Consider the following 23,812-nt stretch of genomic DNA (forward strand, 5'->3'; position numbering starts at 1 on the left):
CGAGTGCTAACACTAGACCACTGCAGAAGTCCCCGGATGATTTGTTTTTACCCAGAGCCTCTGAAAGGCCTACATCCCAGGCACTGAGAGCAGGATGCTGAGTTGGGGGAAAACGGGCAGTGGTGTGCTGGCACGGGCTTCACAACTGGCTCCTGCAGCCTCTGCCGATTTCCATGGTGTAAACACTCCTGAGGTGGCCGACATTAAGCCATAAACATGATGCTGTTGAGTGCAGAACTGGGAACAGAGATGCATGAGGCACCAGTTCTTACTAGCTGCTAGCATGGTGGGCCTGCCCCAACCCCACTGTCGGGGCTTGGGAATCAGGCCTCCCTGGCCGTCTTTGCAGCCTCAGAGCCTTGATGTGAAAGCCCCTGAGCCCCCGTTGGAAGCCCTAGCGGGACCCTGGTTCACCTCTGTGCAATCCCTAAGCAGGGAAATCGCTGTAGGAAAGCAGATCCCCAATGTGGGGGGGGGGGGGGGTCTCATCCCACAAACTCTGACATTGAAAACCACGAAGCCTCTTTCTTCAAATGATGAATGAAAGCCTGTATGTATGTGTGTGTGAGAGAGAAGGGCTGATGTCAGTGACCCCAGGAAGGGCGGGAGAGAGGAGATGGAGGTTCATTGAGTTGTGAAGGGGCTTCTCAGGTGGCTCTAGCGGTAAAGAACCTGCCTGCAACTCAGGAGCCACAGGAGACTCAGGTTCGATCCCTGGGTCAGGAAGATCCCCTGGAGAAGGGCATGGCAACCCACTCCAGTATTCTTGCCTGGAGAATCCCATGGACAGAGAAGCCTGGCAGGCTACAGTCCATAGTCACAAAGAGTTGGACACGACTGAAGTGACAGAGCACACATGGCATGCGCAGGCTGCAGAAGTGTCTGGTGGGGGCACAGGACCTTCAACTAGAAAACACTGTAGTCAGAGGGAATTACATGAGGTGGAATCCGGCAACCTTGAAAGAACAGGAGGTTTGGAGTCAGGCTCGCTGGTCTCCTGACTTTATCAGCTTTCTACAAATTAACCCCAAACTGAGCCTATGAAATAATGAGAATTTATTAGTTGGTGGTTTCTGAGAGTCAGGGGTCCAGGACTGGCTAGGCTGTGTGCCTCTGACATCCCCTCCTCAGACACTGACAAAGAGAAGGCGCCCAGGCCATCAGCAGGTTCTTTCCATTGGTTGCAGATGGTTCTGTGGTGGAAAGGGATAGAGCCCAGGCGGAGTGATGGGTGACGGGTGGTGGGTGGGCCTGCCCCATGCCCAAAGCATGGCTGGCCTCTCAGGGACTGTCACAGAGGCAACCTTGAAGCTGCTCCAGGATGTTGCAGTGTGACCTGGGGACCTGAGCTCCAGAGGGCAGGGGGACAGGAAGAAAACTGAGTCCCTCAACTGAAGTCTTCGCTTGCCCTGCCGGCCTCAGAGGACATTTGTGCTTGTCCAGTTGTGATTCTGCTTGCTTCCGAGGCCTCTGGCCCGGACCACGGCCGCAGCTGGCTGTGTGACCTTGATCAGGGAAGGGCAGGTGGGCCTCAGTTGCTGCCGCTGCTGTCCTCACTGTCAGAATACACACCCAACTGGCTCAGGGAGGACGTGCTGGGGGTCTGGGGCGCTGGGCCAGCCGCCTGTCCATTCTTCATTGCACCTAGGGGAGAGGCAAGAGCCAGCAGTCACCTTTGGACAGTTGCAGGCAGGCCGAGCCGGGGGCAGGCCAGAACAGGACCGGCCGCTCCTGCTTGTGTGCAGCCTTTCTGTAAAGTATCTGGCGGACCTATCACAGTTTAAACCCGCACACCCCTTGACCCAGCAGCTCCACTTCTGAAATTGGACCCGGGTGGACACAGGCGCCCTGCTGGGGGTGCAGAAAATAGAAATGCTCCAGGTCCCAAGTGAAGCCGAGTACCATGGTGATAAAGAGGGGTGGACCTTGGTTCCACCACTCACCCCGGCTGTATGGTTCTGGGCAAGTGGCTCCACCTCTCTGGGCCTCTGTCTCCTCATCTGACAAATGGAGAAGTAACTGTTTTGATAAACATGGTCATGCATCTGTAAGGCTTGCTGGGCGCCAGGATCTACTGCAGGTGCCTGACTTGGAGCATCTCAGGGAACCGACCCCAAACCTTCTGAGGACCCATGAGGCTGATCCTGTTATCACCAGCATCTTCTAGGACAGGAAGCTCAGGCCCCGGGCAGGGGTGAGGGCCTTGGACCCAAGCACACGGAGGCATGGGGGGTCCTGCTCTTTTCACCTCACAGGGCCCACCTCACCCTAATTCTCCTCCTCCCCAGGGCCCGGGGGCCACACACAGCATCGATGACACAACAGCCAAGACGCGGATGCCCAGGACCCGACCTGGGAAGCTGGGGCCGCTGTCCATGTATGGGGTATGGGCAGCCATGAGATCAGACAATTTATCCTACAGGCCTCTGAATGGGGTTTTAAAAGCAAACACTTGCTCCTTTTGGGCTTCCCCGGTGCCTCGGTGGTAAAAAATCTGCCTGCCAAGCAGGAGATGTGGGTTCGATACCTGGGTAAGGAAGATCCCCTGGAGAACGAAATGGCAACTCACTTTAGTATTCTTGCCTCGGAAATCCATGGACAGAGGAGCCTGCAGGGCTACAGTCCATGGGGTCGTGAAAGAGTCAGACATGACTTAGCAACTAAACAACAGCTTGCTCCTCTTAATTAAAACAAAAAAGGAAACTCCAGCCCTTCTCGCCTCAGCCCTAGCTGGGGACACACCTCACCCCGCTGCCCCTCTCGACAGAGCGGCACCACCTGCTGGCTGCCTGCGGCGCTGCACGCAGCTAAGGGCCTGAGCCTACCTGGGAGGGGCGGGGCTCCTCCTCGCTGGATGCTGGCGTCCAGGTCCGTTTTCTTCACAACCAGGCACGACAGCTGGGGCCTACTGCCAAGGGTACCCACGCTGCGCTCCCAGCTCTCTGCCTTCCTCTTGGCTCTCGGGGTCTGCTGGGGGTGGGGGATGCGGGATGTGACTGGGTGATTTGTCTCCGATCTGTCCCTCCTCTGGCCTCCCTGCTCTCAGTCCCCAACTAAGCCAGGATCTTTACCAGCCCCACTCCCCCTGTGGTGCTGACGAGCCCTCTCCCCCCTGCTCTAAACCCCTCTGTGGCTCCCCATTGCCCTAAGCTTGGTACTCAAGGCCTCTGCCCATTTTCTATCCCTTACACCCCTAAAACTTCCTAAATCACATACACCGAGGTCGCTCACCTCCACATCTGTACCCACAATGCTCCCTCCACCTGGAATATCCCCTTTGTTTCAAGATCACTTGGTGAACTCCTACTCACCCTGCAGTACCCATCTCAAGCATCTGCAACCCTAGACGCCTCTCCTCACAGTTCAGGCTCGGGTGAAAGCTGCATGTTTGTGTCCACAGTGCCCTCCACCTCCCTAGCCGCTGTGGGGTCCTGTCTGTTCACTGCGGGGTCTGTGGTAGGAGCTCAGGCTACAGCCATACCACCCTGAACACACCCAATCTTGTCTGCAGTAGGTGCTCAATCAACACGTTTGAGGGAATGAAGGGGGATGCAGGCACCTCCCTGGTGCCTAGTGAGGGGGAGGGAACTAGTTAGGGGGAGGCAGAAGGGGGCTCCGTCCACATCCAGCTCTTCAGTCTTATCAGAAGGGACCCCTTTGATGTTTGATGTTTAAATAGAGGAACTGGAAACCACTAGAAGAGTGGTTGGGGGTGCAGGGGGAGCATGACGGCAGGGGCTGCCTGCACAGAGCACACCATCTGGGAAGGAGAGAGGGTGGACGAGCAAGTAGATGGTCAGGACAACCACCATCATCTTTGTTTTTTTGGCTGTGCAGCATGTGGGATCTAGCTTCCTGACCAGGGGTCGAAAACGTGCCCCCTGCACTGGCAGCATGGAGTCTTAACCGCTGGACCTCCAAGGAAGTCCCAGGACGCCATCGTCTTAATCAGTGATGGGAAAGAAAGAAGTCAGGGTGATGGACAGCATGGGGGTGGGGGGAGGGGACAGCTGCTGTTGATCAGGTGGTCAGCGGAGGAACCTGGTGCTGAAGTCAGACACGGAGAAGTCAGCAAGCGAGAACCTGATGTGGACTGAGCCTGGCCCATCTGAGGGCGCTAGCACAGCTGGGGTGGGGGCAGGGGGAGGAGGAGGACACAGGGGTCACACTGCATTCCCCGTGTGGTGACCAGGAAAAATGCTGTCCACTGGGGTAACAGAGAGACTGGCAGTCCCAGCTGAAGCTTGCTCATCTGGCACCACTGAACTGACTGGTGGAATTAATTTCTGTCCTTCACCTTTTGTCAAACACCAGCATGGGTTCCCATTAAACTAAACCCAGGGGACAGAGGGGTGAAAAGACAGATTCTTCTGTAAAGTTACGGTGAAGTTTGTGTAATGCCTAACAAAACAAGAAAGTCCACTATCAAATTAGCTACAAGCAAGATAACCAGAAAAGACTTAATAGTTATCCAAGACTATAGTAACCTAACTTAACCACTGGGTCATCAGGGGGAGGACTTCCCTGATGGTCCAGTGGTCAAGAATCTGCCTGCCAGTGCAGAGAACACAGATTCGATCCCAGGTCTGGGAATATCCCACATCTCAAAGGATAACTAAGCCTGTGCACCACAACAAGGTCTAGTTCATGCGTCCTAGAGCCTGTGCTCCGAAAGAAGAGAAGCCACAGTAATGAGACAACCTTGTGCTGAAATTTGAGAGTACACCCCACTGGCCACAATGAGACAAAGCCCGCTTGCAGCACTGAAGATCCAGGGCGGCCAAAAATAAATAAGTACACAGCAACAACAACGAAAGACTAGGCGGAGGGAATTCCCTGGTGGACCAGTGGTTAGGACTTCACGTTTCCACTGCAGGGGGCACAGGTTCGATCCCTAGTGGAGGAACTAAAATCCCACATGTTGTGTAGTGCTGCCAAGATAAAATAAAATAATAGAATAGACTTAAAAGACTGGGGGGAAAAATCATACAAGGCCATATTGTTTTGAAAGAACTTTCAATCTCTTATTCCACTTGAAAGAAATAAAGAAAGAGGAAATTTTAGGTGAATTCTGAGGGTGGATTATGCAAGAAAGACAGAGAGAGAACTCTGATCAGGGGATGCAGCCTCAAAGAAAATATCTTGGTTCGACATCAAAAGGTTGACAAGTGAGAGTGCATGACCCCCAAACCCATCCTCTTTAGAATTTTCAGCTTGAACATGGCTGCCCCTGTGAAAGACTACATTTCCCAGACCCTCTGAATCAGGATGTGGGCAGGTGGTTCAGTTCTGACCAATGGGATGTAAGCAGAAGGATCTGTATTGTTACCCTCAATGTCCTCCCCTGTCCCCAGCCCCTCCCACTGGTCAGCGTGAGCTGCCCTGCATTGAGGGCATCATCCTGGGGACGGCAGGACAATGAGGAGGAGGATGCCTCGGACACCAGGGTCCACCTTCCCTGTTCAGCACGGCCATGTATGAGTGTTATTTGAGAGAAAAGTTAACTTCTATGCAGTTGAGATTGCTGTTACTTTGGGTCCTATCCAGTGGCTGGACTGGTATTTAATACACACCGGGAACTTGTTTTGAGTTATAATAAAGTTTCTGGGTTGTCTGCATTATTTACCATTTCCCATTTTAAGCCCCTCCTTCGATTAACCAGAGTGGCCTCAATCACCTAGGATAAGACAGCTGTGGTGAAAAATGCTAGACAACCCCCTACCCCCCACCCCTGCAACCCTCTTTTTCCCTTCTTTCTGCTAATAATAGCACGGGCAGCTCCCAGCCTCCTTTGCAGTTCAAGGCGGCCACGTGGCTATGTCCGGCCACTAGGACTCCAGGTTCCAGGGCAGTGGGTGTGGGTGGCATCTGAACCTGGGCCTCCAGGCACTGGCGGGTGCTCCTCCTCACCCCCTCCGCCTTCCTGCAGCCGGAACCCCAGGGTGCCCTGAGCCAGCTGTGACCACCAAGCTGGCAGCCATGATCCAGGACAGGGCAGAACTAGGAGGAGTGAGAAGCCTGCATCCCTGAAGTGACTGCATGGAACAGGGCTGCCCAGGAGTCCAGCCCAGGACTATTAAGTGCCTGAGAAATCAACATTGGCCTGATGTCTCTAAATCCAGCGAGCCTCCTTGTTTCTGCAGCTAGAGAAGGGGTGGAAAACTATAGCCCTGGATTTTCAGGGCAGGAATAGAGTCACAGACATAGAGAACGGACTTGTGGACACAAGTAGGGCAAAGGAGAGAGTGGGTCGGGTTGGGAGAGAGGCACTGATGTATATACACTGCCATGTGTAAAATGGATAGCTAATGGGAAGCTGCTATATAACACAGGGAGCTCATCTTGGTGCTGTGTGATGACCTAGAGGGGTGGGATGGGCGTGAGGGGTTACATGTGTATATACATACAGCTGATTCACGGTGTTGTGCAGCAGAAGTTAACACAACACTGTAAAGTAATTATACTCCAATTAAAAACAATAGAAAAAAAAAAGAAAACCTTACAGTCCCGGAGGGCTGCAACCTATCTTTGTAAATAAAGTTTTATTGGCACATGGCCGTGCCTACTTATTCATATATGACCCACGGCTGTTTAGTGCTACAACAGTGGAGCTGAGCACTATGACCTGGACTGTCTGTGGCCTTTCACGACAAAGTTAAGCCAAGTCCTGGCTTACCCTGTCCCTGCTTCACCTGAGAGCACATGGGAATGGGGTGGCCCTACTCACCTCGTCCAGGATGGCGGTGGGGTTGGGCCGGAGGGCTGGCTGGGGCTGGGTGGGGGTGGTGTCCTCCTCTGAGTCAGAGTCTTCAAGGAGTCTTCTTTTCCTTGATTCCTCCACTAGCGCCCTGCAGGAAGGAACGTGGAACACGCTTTTTCAGGGGAACAGTGGCCAGGACGCTCCCCCCGCGCCACAATGAGGCACCTGGCTTTCCTTTCCTAGCCTCACTGAGTCAGCGATGGGGGTACACAAATATTAAAAAAAGAAAAAAAAAAAGTTATTTGTCAACTGAATCCAGTGGGGTGGTTAAGCACATGGAGGCTGGAACCAGCCTGGCTCGATTTGAACCCCAGCTGGGGGACTTCAGTCAGGGCTGTGTATACGGCTCCTCACATCTCAGTTCCCTTGACCACCATAATGGTGTGTCCAAACTCAAACTCAGAACAATGCCCATATCCAAAATGGGCTCAGTGAACACAGACTCCTCTCACTGCTAATCCCGGTCTCACTGACCTGCCAACCCAACAGTACTGGCTGTCCACCTACTATGTGCCCAGCCCCCTTCCAGGCCGTGCATGCAGAAGCCAAACTGAGTCCCTGTTCAGATTCTAGGTGAGGAAGGACAGAAGACATATCAGGAAAAGGCTGAATCCGCAAGAAGGTTCCAGAAAGTGGGAGGTGCCCCGCAGAAGCATGGACACGGCAGGCCTGAGGCCGAAGCCTCGGAAAGGCTGGCTTGCCAGACCAGCCCTCGGGGACAACTGGACCTGGACTCTCGGGCTCCCGCTACCCTCACTGATGGGAGCCTCCCTGCCCCAACACTGTTTGGGCAAACAAGCGGTGCACTCTCCTCCTGGAGTCTGGGGGTTTGGCCAAGCTGGGCAGGTGCCTGTGTGACTGGCCGCAGTGAGAACCCCAAACTAGATCTCATGAGCCTCCCCAGGGACCACACCTCACTCACGCCATCACGTCTCATTCTGGGGGAATTAAGCCCATATCATGAGAGGCAGAAGACTCTGAAATTTTGTGCCCAGTTCCCCAATCCTGCCCCATGCCTTTTCCTGCTGTTGATTTTTCCCTGTAACTTTTCATTCTAATTAACCACTGAACCTGGGGGTGGTCCTGAGGACCCTGACACAGATCCCACAAGAGAGAAAATGAGATGGGGACTGGGATGTGGGGAAGGCCTCCCTGAAATGGGAGCCATGCAAAGATCGGGAAGAGGGATTCCACGCAGAGGGAAGGGCACCCCCGGCCCCCTCTGGCCTCATTGTCCCACTCACGCCGTCTCCCGCTCATCCTCCTCCTGCTCCTGCCTCTGCCGCTCCTCCTCTGACAGGCGGTGCTGCCGCAGCATGGCCTCAAAGTCCACGTGGGCCTGCCGCTGGTTCAGGTCTTTGAGCTCTTGCAGGTTCTCCAGGACCTCCATCTCCAGCTTGGAGTCCTTAGTTCTGTTCTCGAGCACCTGGTGGGGACCGGGGCACAGACGTGGAGCTGAGAGCACTGCGACTCAACCCCCTCCGCCACCCTGCATGGCCTGCCTGACCTTAGGGCGTCACCATGGGCAAGGGAAGGACCCCAACCCCGGGGCCTGGATCCACAGCACCTGGTCCCTTGGCTGCACCCACTTCATGGCTCAGAACACCAAGGCCTGGGGAAGGGGAAGGGATCGCCCGAGACCACCTGGCTGGTCGGTACTGGAGCCAGGTGGCCTGGACTTCCAGCCTGGCTCCATCACTAAGTAGAAATAATATAAGTTAAAAAAAAAAAATGACTCCCTCCGTCTAGGACTCTAGACCCAGGTTAAGGGACTCAGGTGACAGGTCAGGAACGTTGTGGGCAATCCTCCTTTCGTTAGGTCATCTGGGCCATAGTTTAATCTTAACTTGATCATGGGAGCAAGATCCTTGTATACACAGTTCTGAGACTATGCAGCACGTGTGACTAGGAGGCGGGGGTCTTGGGGACGTCTTAGAATTCTACTGACCATTCTCTCCACCCCAACACCCTGCCTGGAGGGTTAAGCAGGAAGGGGAATCGACTCCATCAGCACCCACACACAGGCGCACACACACACACACGCACGCACAGGCGATGCCTGACTGACCTTCATGGGGTTGTTCAGCTCCTCGTCCTCCCGCTCCTTCTGCACCCTCTTCTCCTCCTCCTCCAGGAGCTTCTCGGCCTGGAAGTTCCTCGTGGCTCCATGCTCCATGGTGTAGTCTGTGTTTTCAGGGTCTGTCTGGGAGGGAGGGCAGGCATATGTCAGCTCCTATGTCTCTGAGCATTAAAAGCTTCTGCTGAACAGTGGCTAGCAGCCTGCAACACCTTCTTTCCCTGTTTCATGACTCTTAACACTGATTCTTTCTTTTTCCTGTCTTATTGCTTTGGTGAGTACAGTTCTTTCTTTCCAGTGCTCCTGTCTCCTGTCACAGAATCACTGAACTCCCTAGCATGGATTTTCAGATCCTTCTCCACCTGCCCACTGTCCCTATGCTGACCTTCACCCTCCACATGTTTGCAAATAAGTTTCTGGGTCTCTGCACAAATCTTTTTTTTTTTTTTTAATGTTTTTTTTTTTTTTAAATGTTTTGACCACACAGCATCATATGCAAGATCTTTGTTCCCTGAACCCATGCTCTCTGTGCAGTGGGAAGTGCAGATTCTTAACCACTGACTGATCCACCAGGGAAGTCCCTGCACAAATCCTTTCTGTACGTGTGTGTGCACACATGTGCACTTGACCTTCCTTTGATTATAAATTACACATCAACTATGTATAAAGCATGGCCCTATTTGTGTTTATAAAATAGAAAAGCAATATATAACACGGTATCCTGGATGAGACTCTAGAACAGAAAGGCGACATTAGTGGAAAAATTGAAATAAGTGTCATGTCTGGAATGTGGTTAAAAGTAACAATCTAACAATCCAGTGTTGGTTTCTTATTGTGGCAGATACAATGTGGAAATGGAAGATGTTAACAGGAGGGGAAGATGGTGAGGGGCAGATGGGAACTCTCTGCTATCTTTGCAACTTCTCTATAAATCTGAAACTACTCCAAAATAAGATGTTTACTGTTTAAAAGAAAGAGCAAGGAGGAGAGTGATCCTTGTGTGCACCTGTATCCAGAGCACTTTTTTTGAAAACCATACAGGAAACTGTTACAAGTGTTTCTATGCCTGGTGACTGGCTAGGCAAAGAAGAGTAGTACAATTTTCCAGTGTTTATCTTACAGTACAGCTGGAGTTCTGTTTTCACCACATGCTCACAGACACGCAAACATACATATGTAATCCTAGTTATTTCATCAGCTGAAATTCTTCAACAGAAAAGCCAATTTATAACACTCTGCCACAGCTTTTCTAAACTTTAAAAAATTAATATGTATTCATTAATATCTAAATATATACATACTTCACAATGTAGGTAAAAAAACCATTTTTCTGGAGACAACCTAACTGTCTATTAGCTAATGAGCAGAAAAACAAAATGTGATTCAGCTACACAGTGGAATGTGACTCAGCTTTAAAAAGGAGAGAGGCACTGATACTTGCTACAATATTCCTGAGCTTTGAAAACATGATGGTTCAGTGAGAGAAGTCAGACACAAAGGGCCACACAGTCTGTGATTCCTTGATAGGAAATGTCCAGACAGACAAACCAGAGACACAGAGTGTATTCGTGATTGCCAGGAGCTGGGGGATGGAGGCTAAGTTGGGGGTGATGAAAATGTTCTGGAATTAAAGAATGCAATTTAGCACATGAGAAATATACTAAAAACCACTGACTTATACATTTTAAAACAATGATTGTATGGCATATATAAGCCATATCTCATAAAACTGTGTTTAAAAAGTAGATAATTAAAACATAATTTATAATGTACTTTTTGCTTATTTTAATAAAATCTAATGTTTTAATCAATGTAATGTTTTAAGAAAAAAGTCTTTGGCAAAAAAATACTCAAACAGCACAGAAGTACGAGGAGAGAAAACTAAGTTTTCTTCATCTCTTTCCCAAATTCTTTTTTTTAACCCTTTAGTTGTAGCATGCAAACTCTTAGTTGCAGCATATGGGATCTAGTTCCCTCACCAGGAATGAAATCCAGGCCCCCTGCATTGGAAGCTTGGAGTTTTAGCCACTGGACCACCAGGGAAGTCCCTCAAGTTCTTAATACCACCCTTAGAATGACAATGAAAGTAAAAATATGACTGCTATTAGCCAAGAAAAATTGCAACTTACAGTAGCCTGTCCATCAAACCTCATTACTATATATCTAGGTTGCTTCTTGGTTTTCTGCCTTTATAAATTACACTCCTGTGAACTTCTCCTTGAACTTCTGCTGTTTCCTGGGGAGAAGGTGAAATGGGATTTCCCTGGAGGGAGGGGCCAGGAGTGGTGACACCCCAGTGGAGGAGGGACTGGCCTGGGTGGCTGCTTACCTTGAAGGTGATCTCTGCCAGGCAGCGCGTGCACTTGATGTAGAAGCGAAAGATGGGCAGGCCGAGGTAGGACTCGTTCTGCACGGTCTCTTTGCGAGCATTGAACTTCTTGCCCTTGTAGATGTATTCTCCACATGTCTTACATCTGTGGGGAGGAACAGGGACTCAAGTCACCTCGGTACCCTGGTTCTTGCTGGTGGGACCCTTGAGCATTCTGGCAGATAACCACTTGCATACCTCCAGGGACAGGGAGCTCCCTCCCAACCAAGAAGCCTGTCCCACTGTGAGTAAGGATTCCCCTTAGCTGGCATATTCTTCTCACTAGTATCTGCCTGTCTTCTTGGAAAGCACCCAGATGACCAAAGCTAGGTGAGACTTGCCTTTTGCCCACTCCCAGAAGCCAGCCTGGTGTTCATGGGGCATCCTGACCTCCGGAGGGAGGATTCCACTTGGGGAGATGCCACATGAATTGAGGCAGAGCTCTGGCACTCTGCCCTCCCTCAGCCCCTCCTGCTCAGCCCCTGTGCTCCCCAGCCCAGTGTGCCGGCCCCCTGGCTGTTCCTACAAACACCCCAGCTCGATCCCACCTGTGGGCCTTCACCATTGCAATTCCCATAGCCCGTGACATCCTCCAACCCTTAGATTCTAGTTCCATTGGTATTTCTGCTGATATTTCCCTAATCACCCAGCAAAGGCCCCTGCCCCATTCCCCATCACCATCCAGTCACTCTCTTGTGACAATCTGTGTGTCCCACAAATGCTTTTCATGAATATGCCAGAGCACTTGTTTATTATCTCTACTCCTCACCAGACTGGGACTCTTGTGGGGTCAAGTCTTGATCCCCCCAGTGTCCCTGGCACTCAACAGTACCCAATAAATGACTGAATAAAAACAAATGCATGAAGGAGAAAGAGAAGACAAGCAGATCAGTAATATGTAAACACGTGCTGAACTTCACTAACAAAGGTGGCTTAGGTTATCACTTCATTTCAGATGTGCAAAGATGTGAAAAACTGTGGGGCTGGGAATTGGTGAGATATGGTCATTACAAGACAGTACAAAGGACGAGGTCTGGGGACTAGTGGCAGGGGAGGGAAGCACAGATGGGGTTGGGTGGGGGATCAGAAGGGTTGTTCTGAGGGGATGAAATTTAAGCCAAGCCTTGGAGGGTGAAAAAGAGCCGACCATGTGAGAGCAGAGGGAAGTGTATGCCAAGCAGAGGGAACAGCCTGTGCAAAGGTCCTGGGGCAGGAACAGACACGGCTGCTGGAGAAAGTGAATGTGTGTATAGGACTCTGTCTCACACTCACGCTTCTACTACCAAAGACTGAGCTCTCAGGCACCAGGTGGGAGCTCTGAGCAGTCGGGGAGATTGATCCTCAACGGCAGGAAAGACAGGTCACCTGCTTACTGGGCTCATGTCTGAGCCAGGACTGGTGGCCTGGTCTGAGCTCTGGGGACAGGCTGCTCCCTGTGGATGCCAGGCATGGGGTCTGTCCACCACGACAAGTGCAGGGGCCCTGAGGGGTCACTCACCTCATGTTGAAGGGAGCCATCAGCCGCACCACATACTGACGATCTTTGGGCAGCTTGAGCTTGGGAATCTTCGATGGGTCAAAGTCAGGGGGGTAGTATTTCTGTGGGGAGGAACGTAGTGTCAGGAAAGCTGCTTTCAGGTGCAAGGGAGGCCAGAGGCAGAGGGAAGGGGCTCTGGGGAGCTGTGCCTGGGTCCCTAATACCACCCGCAGATTCAGTGAGTTGATGAGAGAACTCCTAGGAGGCTCACACACTTGTACTCATGGCTACTATTCATCAACAGCAAAAGGACACAGAGGAAAACCAGCAAAGGCAAAAAGGTGCATGAGGCAGGGCCCAGGGAGACCAGGTACAAGCTCCCAGGGTTTTCTCCTGATGGAGTCAATTCCCCCAGTGATAAACTGTGACAACACACGTGAAATGTCTCCCCGGGGAGCTCAGGGGGACACAGCACCCAGGGTTTTCACTAGCGGCTGGTCATACAGGCACATCTGCCCAGTGCATATAATGATTCCAGACTCCAGGAGAGGAGCATATGCTCAGCACAAATCACACTGTTTATACAAACAGTTTAAGCACAGGGAGCCATTCTTTTCAGTGAACGGTGAGAACCATCCTGAAATTCAAGTTCCCAGATGCCAGTCCAAGTCCAGCATGGCAAGCTGGCCTTTCCATCTAAGGTAAGCAGCCTCAGGGCTGCAGTATTAACTCTTTATGCATAGGAGTCTGAGATGGGAGATGTGAGGAAGGAGAGCTTGGATTATGGAAAAAAGAACTACATATGATAATGCAAAAATAAAGCACTTTGAGTTCTGAACACTTCCTATGTGCCAGGTACTACACTGTTGTTGTTGTTTAGTCGCTCAGTCTTATCTGATTCTTTGTGACCTCATGGACCATAGCCCAACAGGTTACTCTGTTCATAGGATTTCCCAGGCAAGAATACTGGGGTGGGTTGCCATTTCCTTCTCCAGGGGATCTTCCCCACTCAGGGATCGAACTGCCATCTCCTGCACTGCAGGGGAATTCTTTACTGCTGAGCGAGCAGGGGAGGCCCAGGTACTACACAGAGAGTTTGATGTCCCCTGACTCATGGAATTTTTGGAAAGACTCTATTAAATAGAGAAAGGTGTGCCCATTTCACAGAGGAGAAAGCTGAGTTCCAGCGATTTCAGCTACTCAGGATCACACAGGGTGAAGAGCAGAGCCAGGATTCAGAACCAGGGACATGACTCAGGAAACTGTGGTATAGTGATTAGGAGCATGAGTTGCAGAGCTGGGGGAAGGAGTGTCTTGAGTCTGACTACTCTACTCTCTGGCTATCACATAACCTCTCTGGGTCTCAGTTTCCTCATCTAAAGGTGGGATAACTTGTCCACCTGAGAAGATCTGATGAATATGACACTTCAAGCAGTGCCTGGAACAGAATTATCTACCAGTAAGTTATGGAAACAACTGGGCTCTCAGCTGGATCCTCAGGATGGAAGGACCTTCCTGGACTCGAAGTCCAACACATTGCACTGGGGCTGGCTGGGGCTGGAGTCCAAATATAGGTGTTTAAAACATTAGAGCACTGAGTCACAGTAAGGGGCATCAACCTGACCTCGAAAACCTGGGCTCCAAGCCATCAGTCTGGAGGTCTGTTCTCTACTTCGTCCTGACATTCTGGGCTTACACATCCCAGGCTGGGGAGCTCAACCCCCTTGCCGGGAGCACAGACCTTCCTGGAGGGTGGGGAACAGGGACTCTAAATTTCGGAGGGTTCTTCTCCAGAAGCTGAACCCTGCCTTTCCGAAACCAACTCCATACCCCAAGACTCCCAGTCTTCCCCAACAGAACTGGGAGAAGTTGATGCAATTGGAAGGATCCTCTTGCAGCAGAGCAAGAGTCAGAAAAGCCTAATCCCTCCAAGGAACACGCTGGGCTAGAAACCCAAGCGGGGCGGGACTTAACAGAGCCACGCCTCCTGAAGACAAGGGTGTAAGCGCGAAGAACACAGTCCTAAGGAACCTCCGCCCCCAAGAGACTTATAGGATAATCTCTTTAAAATCCAATCAGAAGTGATTGGATAAATAGCCTAAGCTCCGCCCACACAGGTGACTGGGTACACTCCACCCTCTAGGCTTCGCGAAGGCCCACCCTCCACTGAAAGTGATTGGGAGGAGTCTAGAGAGCCCCGCCCAACGGAAGGCCGTTGGAGAAGAAGACAAAGGTTCTAATAGGAAGGTATACATAGCCCCCCTCGACCCGAGCTTCGAGACGTCTCGCCCCAGGTCGAAAACCCTAGTCGCCCAACACTTACGTTTAGAACTTTTCGCTCCGACATCTTCGCCTCCTACTCTTTTCACGAGCACAAGAGTACTGACTACACTTGGTGCTTGTCGAACTTCCCCTTCTCTCTTTTCTATTTCCGCTTCCGTCACCTCCTTCAGCCGCTATTATTGGCTGCAGCGTACAGCCTTGCCTTTTTCATTGGTTCTGATCCCCGCCTGTCAGCATTCGGTCCATCGGTCTTCCCTCCCCAGTGGCAACCTCATCAATGTGCCACAAGGGTTCCGGTGGATTTGAAGTTCTGAGGAGAAGCTTTGCCCCCTAGAGGTCGTCAGGGGACGTGGCTGCTGGTAGAGACAGTCCCTATAGTTCTTTTATTCAACAAATAAAGAATTCAGCGTTGAGCGCTTACCCTGTAGACACTACACGTCGTTCCTGTGTCCCTAGCGCTCACCTGGGGACTGGGACAGTTCTCACGGGCTACACAGGCCCCACCCCAAGTTTATCTTGAGTCACCGGGAGAGACTCAAAAGACCAGGCTTCAGGTCTACCTCCAGCTACATGCACTGGCTCCCAGATGTCCCCTCCATGGTTTGCCTCTGCCTTGTCCTTCTAAAGAGGACGTTCCTCCTCGCACTTCCTCCTTTCCTTTTACAAATGTTTGTTCTGTGTCAAAGATGTACTCAGTCTTCGAGGCACATTGGAGAACAAGATTTCTGTCCTCATGGAGATCACTGTCTGGTGGGACTGACTGGCAATAAACACACAAAAACCCCATTCGGGTCCTGGTCAGTGATCCAAAGACAATAAAACAGGATGACACATGGAAAGTGATGAGAAGGGGCTGCTTGAGATGTATGAGTGTCCTATAACTGCTGTAACAAAGTACCACAGGCTCAATTTTTAAAATTATTTTTTGTTTTTGCTGGGTCTTCATAGCTGTGTTGGCTTTCTCTAGCTGTGGTGCGACGGCTTCTCACTGCGATGGCTTCCCTTGTTGTGGAGCATGGGCTCTAGGGTTCATGGGCTTAAGCAGCTGTGGCACTCAGGCTCAAGAGCACAGGCTCAGTAGTTGTGCTCGGGTTTAGTTGCCCTGCAGCATGTGGGATCTTCCAAGACCAGGGTGCCAAAACTGTGTCCCCTGTATCGCAGGCGATTTCTAGCCACTTTACCACCAGGGAAGTCCTTAAGCTCATTACTTTAAAACATTTATTAGAGTTTTGGAGATGAGAAGTCAAATGGGAATGGGTGGCAAGGCTGGTTCCTTCTGCAGGCTCCAGAAGAGAATCCATTTCCTTGTCTTTTCCAGCTTCCAGATGCTGCCAGAATTCAATGGCTGGTGGTCTTGCATCACTCTCATCTCTGCCACCATTGTCACATCACCTTCTCTGTCTCCCTCTGACCTTACTGCTTCCCATCAATAAGGACACTTGTGATTATCTTGTGGCCACCTGGATAATCCAGTATAACTCTACTTCATTTTCATTAACTCAATGAACGATCCTCAAACGTTCAGTTCAGTTCAGTCGCTCAGTCGTGTCTGACTCTTTGCGACCCCATGAATCACAGCACGCTAGGCCTCCCTGTCCATCACCAACTCCCGGAGTTACTCAAACTCACGTCCATCGAGTCAGTGATGCCATCCAGCCATCTCATCCTCTGTCGTCCCCTTCTTCTCCTGCCCTCAATCTTTCCCAGCATCAGGGTCTTTTCAAATGAGTCAGTTCTTCGCATCAGGTGGCCAAAGTATTGGAGCTTCAGCTTCAGCATCGGTCCTTCCAACGAACACCCAGGACTGAACTCCTTTAGGATGGACTGGTTGGATCTCCTTGCAGTCCAAGGGACTCTCAAGAGTCTTCTCCAACACCACAGTTCAAAAGTATCAATTCTTCGGTGCTCAGCTTTCTTCACAGTCCAACTCTCACATCCATACATGACCACTGGAAAAACCATAGCCTTGACTAGACAGACCTTTGTTGGCAAAGTAATGTCTCTGCTTTTTAATATGCTATATAGGTTGGTCATAACTTTCCTTCCAAGGAGTAAGTGTCTTTTAATTTCATGGCTACAATCACCACATGCAGTGATTTTGGAGCCCAAAAAACTAAAGTCTGACACTGTTTCCACTGTTTCCCCATCTATTTCCCATGAAGTGATGGGACCAGATGCCATGATCTTAGTTTTCTGAATGTTGAGCTTTAAGCCAACTTTTTCACTCTCCTCTCTCACTTTCATCAAGAGGCTTTCTAGTTCCTCTTCACTTTCTGCCATAAAGGTGGTGTCATCTGCATATCTGAGGATTCTCAATTCTGTTAAATTAATCACAGCTGCAAAGCCCTTTTTGCCATGTAAGGTACCATATTCAAAGGTTCTGGGAGTAAGGACATGGATATCTTTGGGGGAGGGGTCTTTAGTCTTTGCCATAGCTGAGGTGGTCAGGGAAGGCTTCTTGTAGGAGGTGACCTTTGAATTAAGAGCCTTGAGTGAAATGTACAGAGAAGTTCCTGGGCTGAGAAAAATCCTTCAGAGCCTGGCTGTGCAGCCCCCTCCTCAGATAAATCATCCCAGATAAACTTATGTCCCCCTCTAGTAGGGCTCACATCTGGGCAGCTTTTTAAAAAATATATTTATTTGGCTGCATCAGGTCTTAATTGTGGCATGAGGGATATTTGCTGCCTCATATGGGATCTTTCCTTGTGGTGCAGGAATTCTCTAATTGTGGTACATGGGCTCAGTAGTTGCAGCACTTGGGTTTAGTTTTATTTAGTTCCTCTGAGGCATGTGGGATCTTAGTTCTCCCACCAGGGATGGAACCCATGTCCCCGCTGTATTGCAAGGCAGATTCTTAACCACTGGACCACCAGGGAAGTCTCTCTGGGCAGTTTTTGAGTAACTGTGTGAAGGAAACTGCTGAACTGAACAGATCCCATCATTCCATCCCAGGCAGAACCCAGATCACCCCTATCCTGCCTCCCCCAGCCCCGTTTCTTCCTCTGGTCCAGCCCTGATCCCACGTGTGGGAGTGGGGACTCAATGTGTGTCCGTGTCCTGATCTGTTTCTCCTCCTTGGGGCTCGCGTGGATCTGTTGAAGGAAGGAAGAATCCCAATTCTAGTGACACTGATCTGTTCTAATTAAACAATTGAAAAATCTCATATTCATAGTTCTCAAAGCATTGCACTGTATCAAAGGACGGAGAGAACACATTCCCATTTCACAGATTGAGAAACTGAGACTCAAACAGGCAAAGTCACTTGTCCAAGATTGCCCAGCAACTCGACAGTGGTGAACCCAGGCCGGATAGGTCCCATTCACCCTTAGGTGGATGTCAAGGGCATGGCCCCTCTTCAGGGGTGCGGGGAGCCCCTGCTACTCGCCCAGGGTCATGGAGGCAGCAGCAGGGAGACTCCAGGCACTCCATTCCCCGTAGTCGGTGAGGTCCTGAGCAGCCACCTGGATGCAGTACTTGGCTTGAGGTCTCACAGCCTTGAGGGTGAAGGATGTGGCTTCAATTGGCACCACCTGAGAGCAGAAGCAAGGCTGGGTCAGTGGGAATGAGGATACTCTGTGATCAAGCCTTCTGTCCCCCTGCTCAGGCTGTTGCTCTGGCACTCAGGCACCAATGTCCATTCTAAACAGCATGCCCTCTGCGGCCCCCTCCACGCCTGTGGCCACCTTCAACATCTTGCTGAGCAGGAAAAGACTACCCCTCCAGGGTCAAGCAGTTCTTGGTCAACCAGGAGCATGCCTTTCATATACAAACCAACCCACCCTGAGTCCACACTCCCACCAATCCCTTTGTCCATCACTTATTCCTGTTCACGGCTGAGTGATGTTCCCATGCGTGGACGGACCACACATTGTGGATCCATCATCTGTTGAGGGCCCTGACATTGTCTCCACCTTTTGGCCATTGTGCGTAATGCTGCTGTGAACATTCGTGTACAAGTATTTGTTCAAGATCCTGTTTTTATTTTTTCAGGTGGATGCTCAGGAGTAGAACTGCTCGGCTGCCTTTTTAAAGAAATATTTATTTATTTTGACTGTGCTGGATCTTAGAACATGCAAACTCTTAATTGCAGCATGTGGGATCTTGTTCCCTGACCAGGGATTGAACCCTGGGCCCCCTGCATTGGGTGCTCAGAGTCTTAGCAATCAAGTCTTAGTGACTGGATCACCAGGGAAGTCCCTGGGCTGCCTTTATGTCACACACCAGGACCCTAAGCTGTGACCCAGACCCCAGTGCACATTAACACATGCTCTTCCCTCTATCCAGGAACCACACCCTTGTCCTCACCTGACGGAAGCGGGCAGCCCCATGACGCTTGTAGCGGATCCGGTACTTGAGGGAGAAGATCTCCGGGAAGGGCCAGGTCTGGGGGGGCTCCCATTGCACCCACAGCTGCTGCCCAGGGAGGGGGCTCAGGCGCACGCCTTCTGGAGGGTCTGGTTTGACTGATGGACAAGCAGGAGGTAGAGTCAGCAGAGGGGACATTCATTCATTCATTCAACCAAACAATAAAATATTATTGAGTGTATGGCAATGTTCTGGATGTTGGGACACAGTAGCCCTGTCCTCTTGGAGCCCAGTCCCTTCAGGCAGAAAACAACAGACAAGAGGCAAATCTGAAGGTCATAAAGAGGAAGGAGGAAAGTTCGGGAGTGTAGGGAGGGGAGTAGGTTGCAATATTCTTTGAGACACAATTTACACACCAGAGAACTCCCTCTTTTAAAGTGTATAGTTGTGGTTTTCATATATTCAGAGTGTTGTGTAACCATCACCACTGTTTAACCCAGAACATTTCATCACCCCCCAAAGAAACTCTGACCATATTAGTAGTCACCCTCCATACCTCACTCCCTAGACCCTGACAACTAGGAACCCACTCTCTGTGTCTGAGGATCTGCCTGTTCTGGACGTTTCCCATCAGTGGAATCACACCCTGTGTGTCCTGCTGTGTCTGCCTCTCTCACTGAGCATCATGTTTTCAGGGTCCATCCACATGGTAGTGAGTGTCTGGGCTTCTCTGCTTTTTATGGCTGAATAATATTCCAGGGTGTGGATGGACACATTTTGAGAATCCATTCATCAGTTAATGAGCATTTGTGTTGCTTCTGCTTTATGGATAATGCTGCTCTGAACATTTGTGTACAAGTCTTTGTGCTTTCATATCTTTTAGATATATACCTAGGACTGGAATTTCTGGATTACTCAGTAATTTATGTTTAACTCTTTGAGGGTCTGCCAGACTGTTTTCTAGCAACCACTAATAATGTGTGATGGTTTGCAATTAAAAAAAAAATGCTCAGGGGAGGATTCACTGAGGAGATGACATCTGAGTTGAGACCTATAGGAGGTGAGGGAGTAAATGCAGATCTAGGGAGGAAGAGCCGTCTAGGCAGAGGGTACAGCATGTGCAAGAGCCCTGGGCCAGGACTGTGCCTGACATGGCTGGAGGAACGGTGAGGAGGCCCATGTGGCTGGAGCAGAGTGAGCAAAGGGGAGAGAGGGAGGAGGAAAGGACGGGGAGGGGATGGGGAAGGTCATGCAGGGCACTGTGGGCCGTGAGAAGGACTTGGGCTTCCACCTGCAGGGAGGTGGGAGCCCGGGAGGGCCGTGAGCAGTGCAATGACCGGAGCAGACTGGTGTGCTCGCAGGTGCCTCTCATGGCTGCTTCAGGAAGGACAGATGGATATGAGGGCAGGAGTGAGGGAAGGACTGAGATTGGCTGTGCTGGTCCAGGTGGGCGATGATGAAGGCTGGACCAACTAGGGGCTCCAGAGAGGGAGAGGCGGGCTGATTCTTGGTCAACTGTGAAAGTGGATCCCACAGAAGCCATATAGATAGACAGGATCTCATCCTGACAGGTGGGAGGTGAGCCTGTTTTGGGGGAGGAGTAGGAGGAAGGTGGCGGGCCCTCTACACTCCCACCTCGACCCCTACTCACTGATGTGCTCTGGGACAAAGGGCAAGAAGCTGCTGCTGACACCATCGGGTTGGACAGCGGTGATGTTGAGCACATAGGGCACCATGGAGAACATCTGGATATCGGGGATGATACAGCTGGTGGCTTCTGGTGTCGACTGGAGGCAGGGCCAGCTTTCCCCATGGGCTGCCACGCCGAGCCTGAACACAGAAGGAGTGCTGTGAGGATCCTAGCACTTCATGCTGGCCCACCTGTGCCCTGACCCCATGTGAGGACAGCAGGTGAGGAGTCCTTGTCTTGGCTGTGTGATCCTAGGGGTCCCTCAACCCAACATCACAGAACTTGGGTGACCCAGGGTTGGAGGGAACATCCCACTAGGAGGTGCTAGGGTCTGGGCTGTAAAGCTTTCGTCAACATTCCAGCCTTAGAATGCCAACATTCCCAGGTCTATGATTCACAGATTCTGGACTCTGAAATAATGATCCCAACTCTCTTGAGTTCTGGCACCCTTAGATTTCAGACTCTAGAGACTGGAGTTTAACACCACTCACAGAACCTTCCACAGCATCCAAAACGTTCTGCTTCTGCAGTGTGGATGTGACTGAAGTGCAGCCAGTGCAACTGAGTGGGACTTTTATCTAATCTATGTGTTTCCCTGGTGGCTCAAATGATAAAGAAACTGCCTACTATGCAGGAGACCTATGTTCTATTGCTGAGTAGGGAAGACCTCCTGAAGAAGGAAATGATAACCCACTCCAGTATTCTTGCCTGGGAAATGCCATGGATAGAGGAGCTTGGCAGGCTGCAGTTCCTGGGTTCACAAAGAGTTGGCTGCAACTGAGTGACTAACACTTTCTGCTTTCTTTCTAATCTACATGAAGTTTCTAGTTATCAGAAAGCTTGAGAAAGTTTCTCAGAACAACTCAGGTGTATGAATCTACTTTCCCAAACACAAATGTTATGAAATCTAATTAGAGATCAGTATTTTCCAGTGAACATTTAGCATCTGAGTTGAAATATGATATATACAGAAAGCATCAATGGAATTTCCATGACTTAGTATAACAGGACTGAATGTACAATATCTCATTAATTTTTAAAGTTTTGATGACATGTTGAAATAATGCTTTGGGTAATCCTATTCATGATAATAAATCAATTTCTAGTATAAATTTCTAGTATAAATGGAGAAGGAAACGGCAACCCACTCCATTATTCTTGGCTGGAAAATCCCATGGACACAGGAGCCTGGCAGGCTACAGTCCATGGGGTTGTAAAAAGTCAGATATGACTGAGCAACTGAAGGTGCATGTTAGTATAAATTTAAATATATGAAATCTATATAAGCATGTTAAAGCACATTACATTCAATCATATTAGATGGTACATATTTGGAGTATTTGAATATTATTTAAATAAAATATTAAAACCAGTATCACCATTTTTTTTTTTAAATTTTTCAAATGGGGCTTCTAGGAAATTTTACCCTCCACACATGGCTGACAATATGTATTTTAGGGAGTGTATTTCTTTGTTTGTTTGTTTGTTTGTTTTCAAATTTTATTTTATTAGTTGGAGGCCAATTACTTCACAACATTTCAGTGGGTTTTGTCATACATTGACACGAATCAGCCTAGGGAGTGTATTTCTAAGGGTTGGTGCTGCTCTAGAATTTCGAGTGTTTCAGGTTCTCCCTAAGTGTTCAGCTACCCTGATCCTAGTGGGTCAGCCCAGTTTTAGTCCCCATGAAGCCCTCCAAGCTCTCTGACCTGTACGTGGCAATGAACGATGTGGGCCTGGTGGAGTTCGGAGGAGTGGGCGGCAGGGTCCAGGAGCAGTCTATGGCGACCGGGTACCTGGAGGCCTGGCACCACACCCTGGGCTGGGAGGAAGCTACTGGGTGGCCCGGAGAGAGAGAGAGAGTGTGAGCTTCTCATTCACTGGAACTGTCAAAGCCTTACTGTGGCTCACCAGCCCCTACCTTGCTGCCAGCCAGTGCTGGGCACACAGCAGGCACCTAATAAAGGTTTGTAGAATGAATGAGTACATGAATGAAAGGCATTCACATCATCTCCCACCCCTTGATACAACTTGCCATGGAAGGAACTATTACTATTAGCCCATTTTCCAGATGGGAAAACTGAGGTTGAAGGAGACACAGAGGGGACCTGGGGGTGGCAGGGACTTCTGGAGGGAGAGAGATGCTTTACTAAACCCCCTCTTTGTGATAGTTTTGTTTTGAATCACATGAAGTGAATGAATACAACTAAAATGTCTCTCTCCGCCAGTCTCCCTCCCTCCAGGCTGTGGCTGCTGCTTCCTGGTCCCCTTGGGGTAGGACTTGCCTCTTTGTGCCTCAGTTTCTCCCATCCATGCAATGGGATGGTAACCCTCTCCCACCAGTGGGCATACAGAAGGCGTGTGGGCTCCCACCCCACCCAGAAGATTCCACAGCATACCAGTCCAGTCCTCAGTGTCCCTCTGCCAGGGCTCCCTCCAACCCCCGGGGTCCACACATACCTTCTCTCTCGCGACAGAGTGAGCAGCCCACCCAGAGGCTGACGGCAAAGACCAGGACGAGTCTCAGGGCCATGGCTCTGGCAGGCTCTGCTCTCAGGGGCTGGGGCCAGGAGCACCCTCAGGGAGGCAGGGGACTCGGGTCCCACCCAGGGGAAAGCCCAGCCCCCTTTGGAGGCCCCCTACTTCCCCTTCCCTGTCTGACTCACCGCTCAGTTCCTGGGGCCCTGGAGGAGGAGCCCCCAGTCCCTTCACCGGCCACCACCAGTTTCGGGTGCGGAAGGCCCCGAAGGTGGGGGCAGAGAGAGGAGGCCACAAAAGGGAGAAGTAGTGACCCCGTGGCCTTTCCCAGCAGAGCCTTCCTTCCGGCTTCAGCGAGGAGGGGGAGCCCCCCG

General features: G+C 50.6%; 2 protein-coding genes across 6 annotated transcripts; both read right to left on the reverse strand.

The window, feature by feature from the left end:
* Positions 1-1,039: 1,039 nt before the first annotated feature.
* YJU2 (YJU2 splicing factor homolog) lies at positions 1,040-15,136 on the reverse strand. 2 transcript variants are annotated; one of them, XM_065933657.1, is made up of 8 exons: positions 15,006-15,136; positions 12,704-12,804; positions 11,167-11,311; positions 8,829-8,963; positions 8,005-8,186; positions 6,728-6,848; positions 2,826-2,967; positions 1,040-1,644 (listed from the first exon to the last, which is right to left on the reverse strand). In XM_065933657.1, the coding sequence occupies exons 1-8, from the start codon at positions 15,027-15,029 to the stop codon at positions 1,532-1,534; spliced, it is 963 nt and encodes a 320-aa protein (XP_065789729.1). In that variant the 5' UTR covers positions 15,030-15,136; the 3' UTR covers positions 1,040-1,531. The 2 variants fall into 2 exon arrangements, with proteins under 2 accessions (XP_065789729.1, XP_065789720.1); XM_065933648.1 differs by having other exon boundaries at positions 2,826-2,970.
* A 2,884-nt stretch (positions 15,137-18,020) lies between these two features.
* Positions 18,021-23,654, reverse strand: EBI3 (Epstein-Barr virus induced 3). 4 transcript variants are annotated; one of them, XM_065933689.1, is made up of 6 exons: positions 23,627-23,654; positions 23,421-23,520; positions 22,670-22,796; positions 20,922-21,100; positions 19,271-19,428; positions 18,021-18,495 (listed from the first exon to the last, which is right to left on the reverse strand). In XM_065933689.1, exons 2-6 carry the CDS (start codon positions 23,491-23,493, stop codon positions 18,343-18,345), a joined length of 690 nt encoding a protein of 229 aa, XP_065789761.1. In that variant the 5' UTR covers positions 23,494-23,520; positions 23,627-23,654; the 3' UTR covers positions 18,021-18,342. The 4 variants fall into 4 exon arrangements, with proteins under 4 accessions (XP_065789761.1, XP_065789743.1, XP_065789771.1 ...); XM_065933671.1 differs by lacking the exon at positions 23,627-23,654 and adding an exon at positions 22,882-22,917 and having other exon boundaries at positions 22,670-22,793; positions 23,421-23,608; XM_065933699.1 differs by lacking the exon at positions 23,627-23,654 and having other exon boundaries at positions 22,670-22,793; positions 23,421-23,608.
* Positions 23,655-23,812: the final 158 nt, after the last annotated feature.

This window comes from Muntiacus reevesi, chromosome 1 (genome assembly GCF_963930625.1).
Source record: "Muntiacus reevesi chromosome 1, mMunRee1.1, whole genome shotgun sequence".
Classification (NCBI taxonomy): domain Eukaryota; kingdom Metazoa; phylum Chordata; class Mammalia; order Artiodactyla; family Cervidae; genus Muntiacus; species Muntiacus reevesi.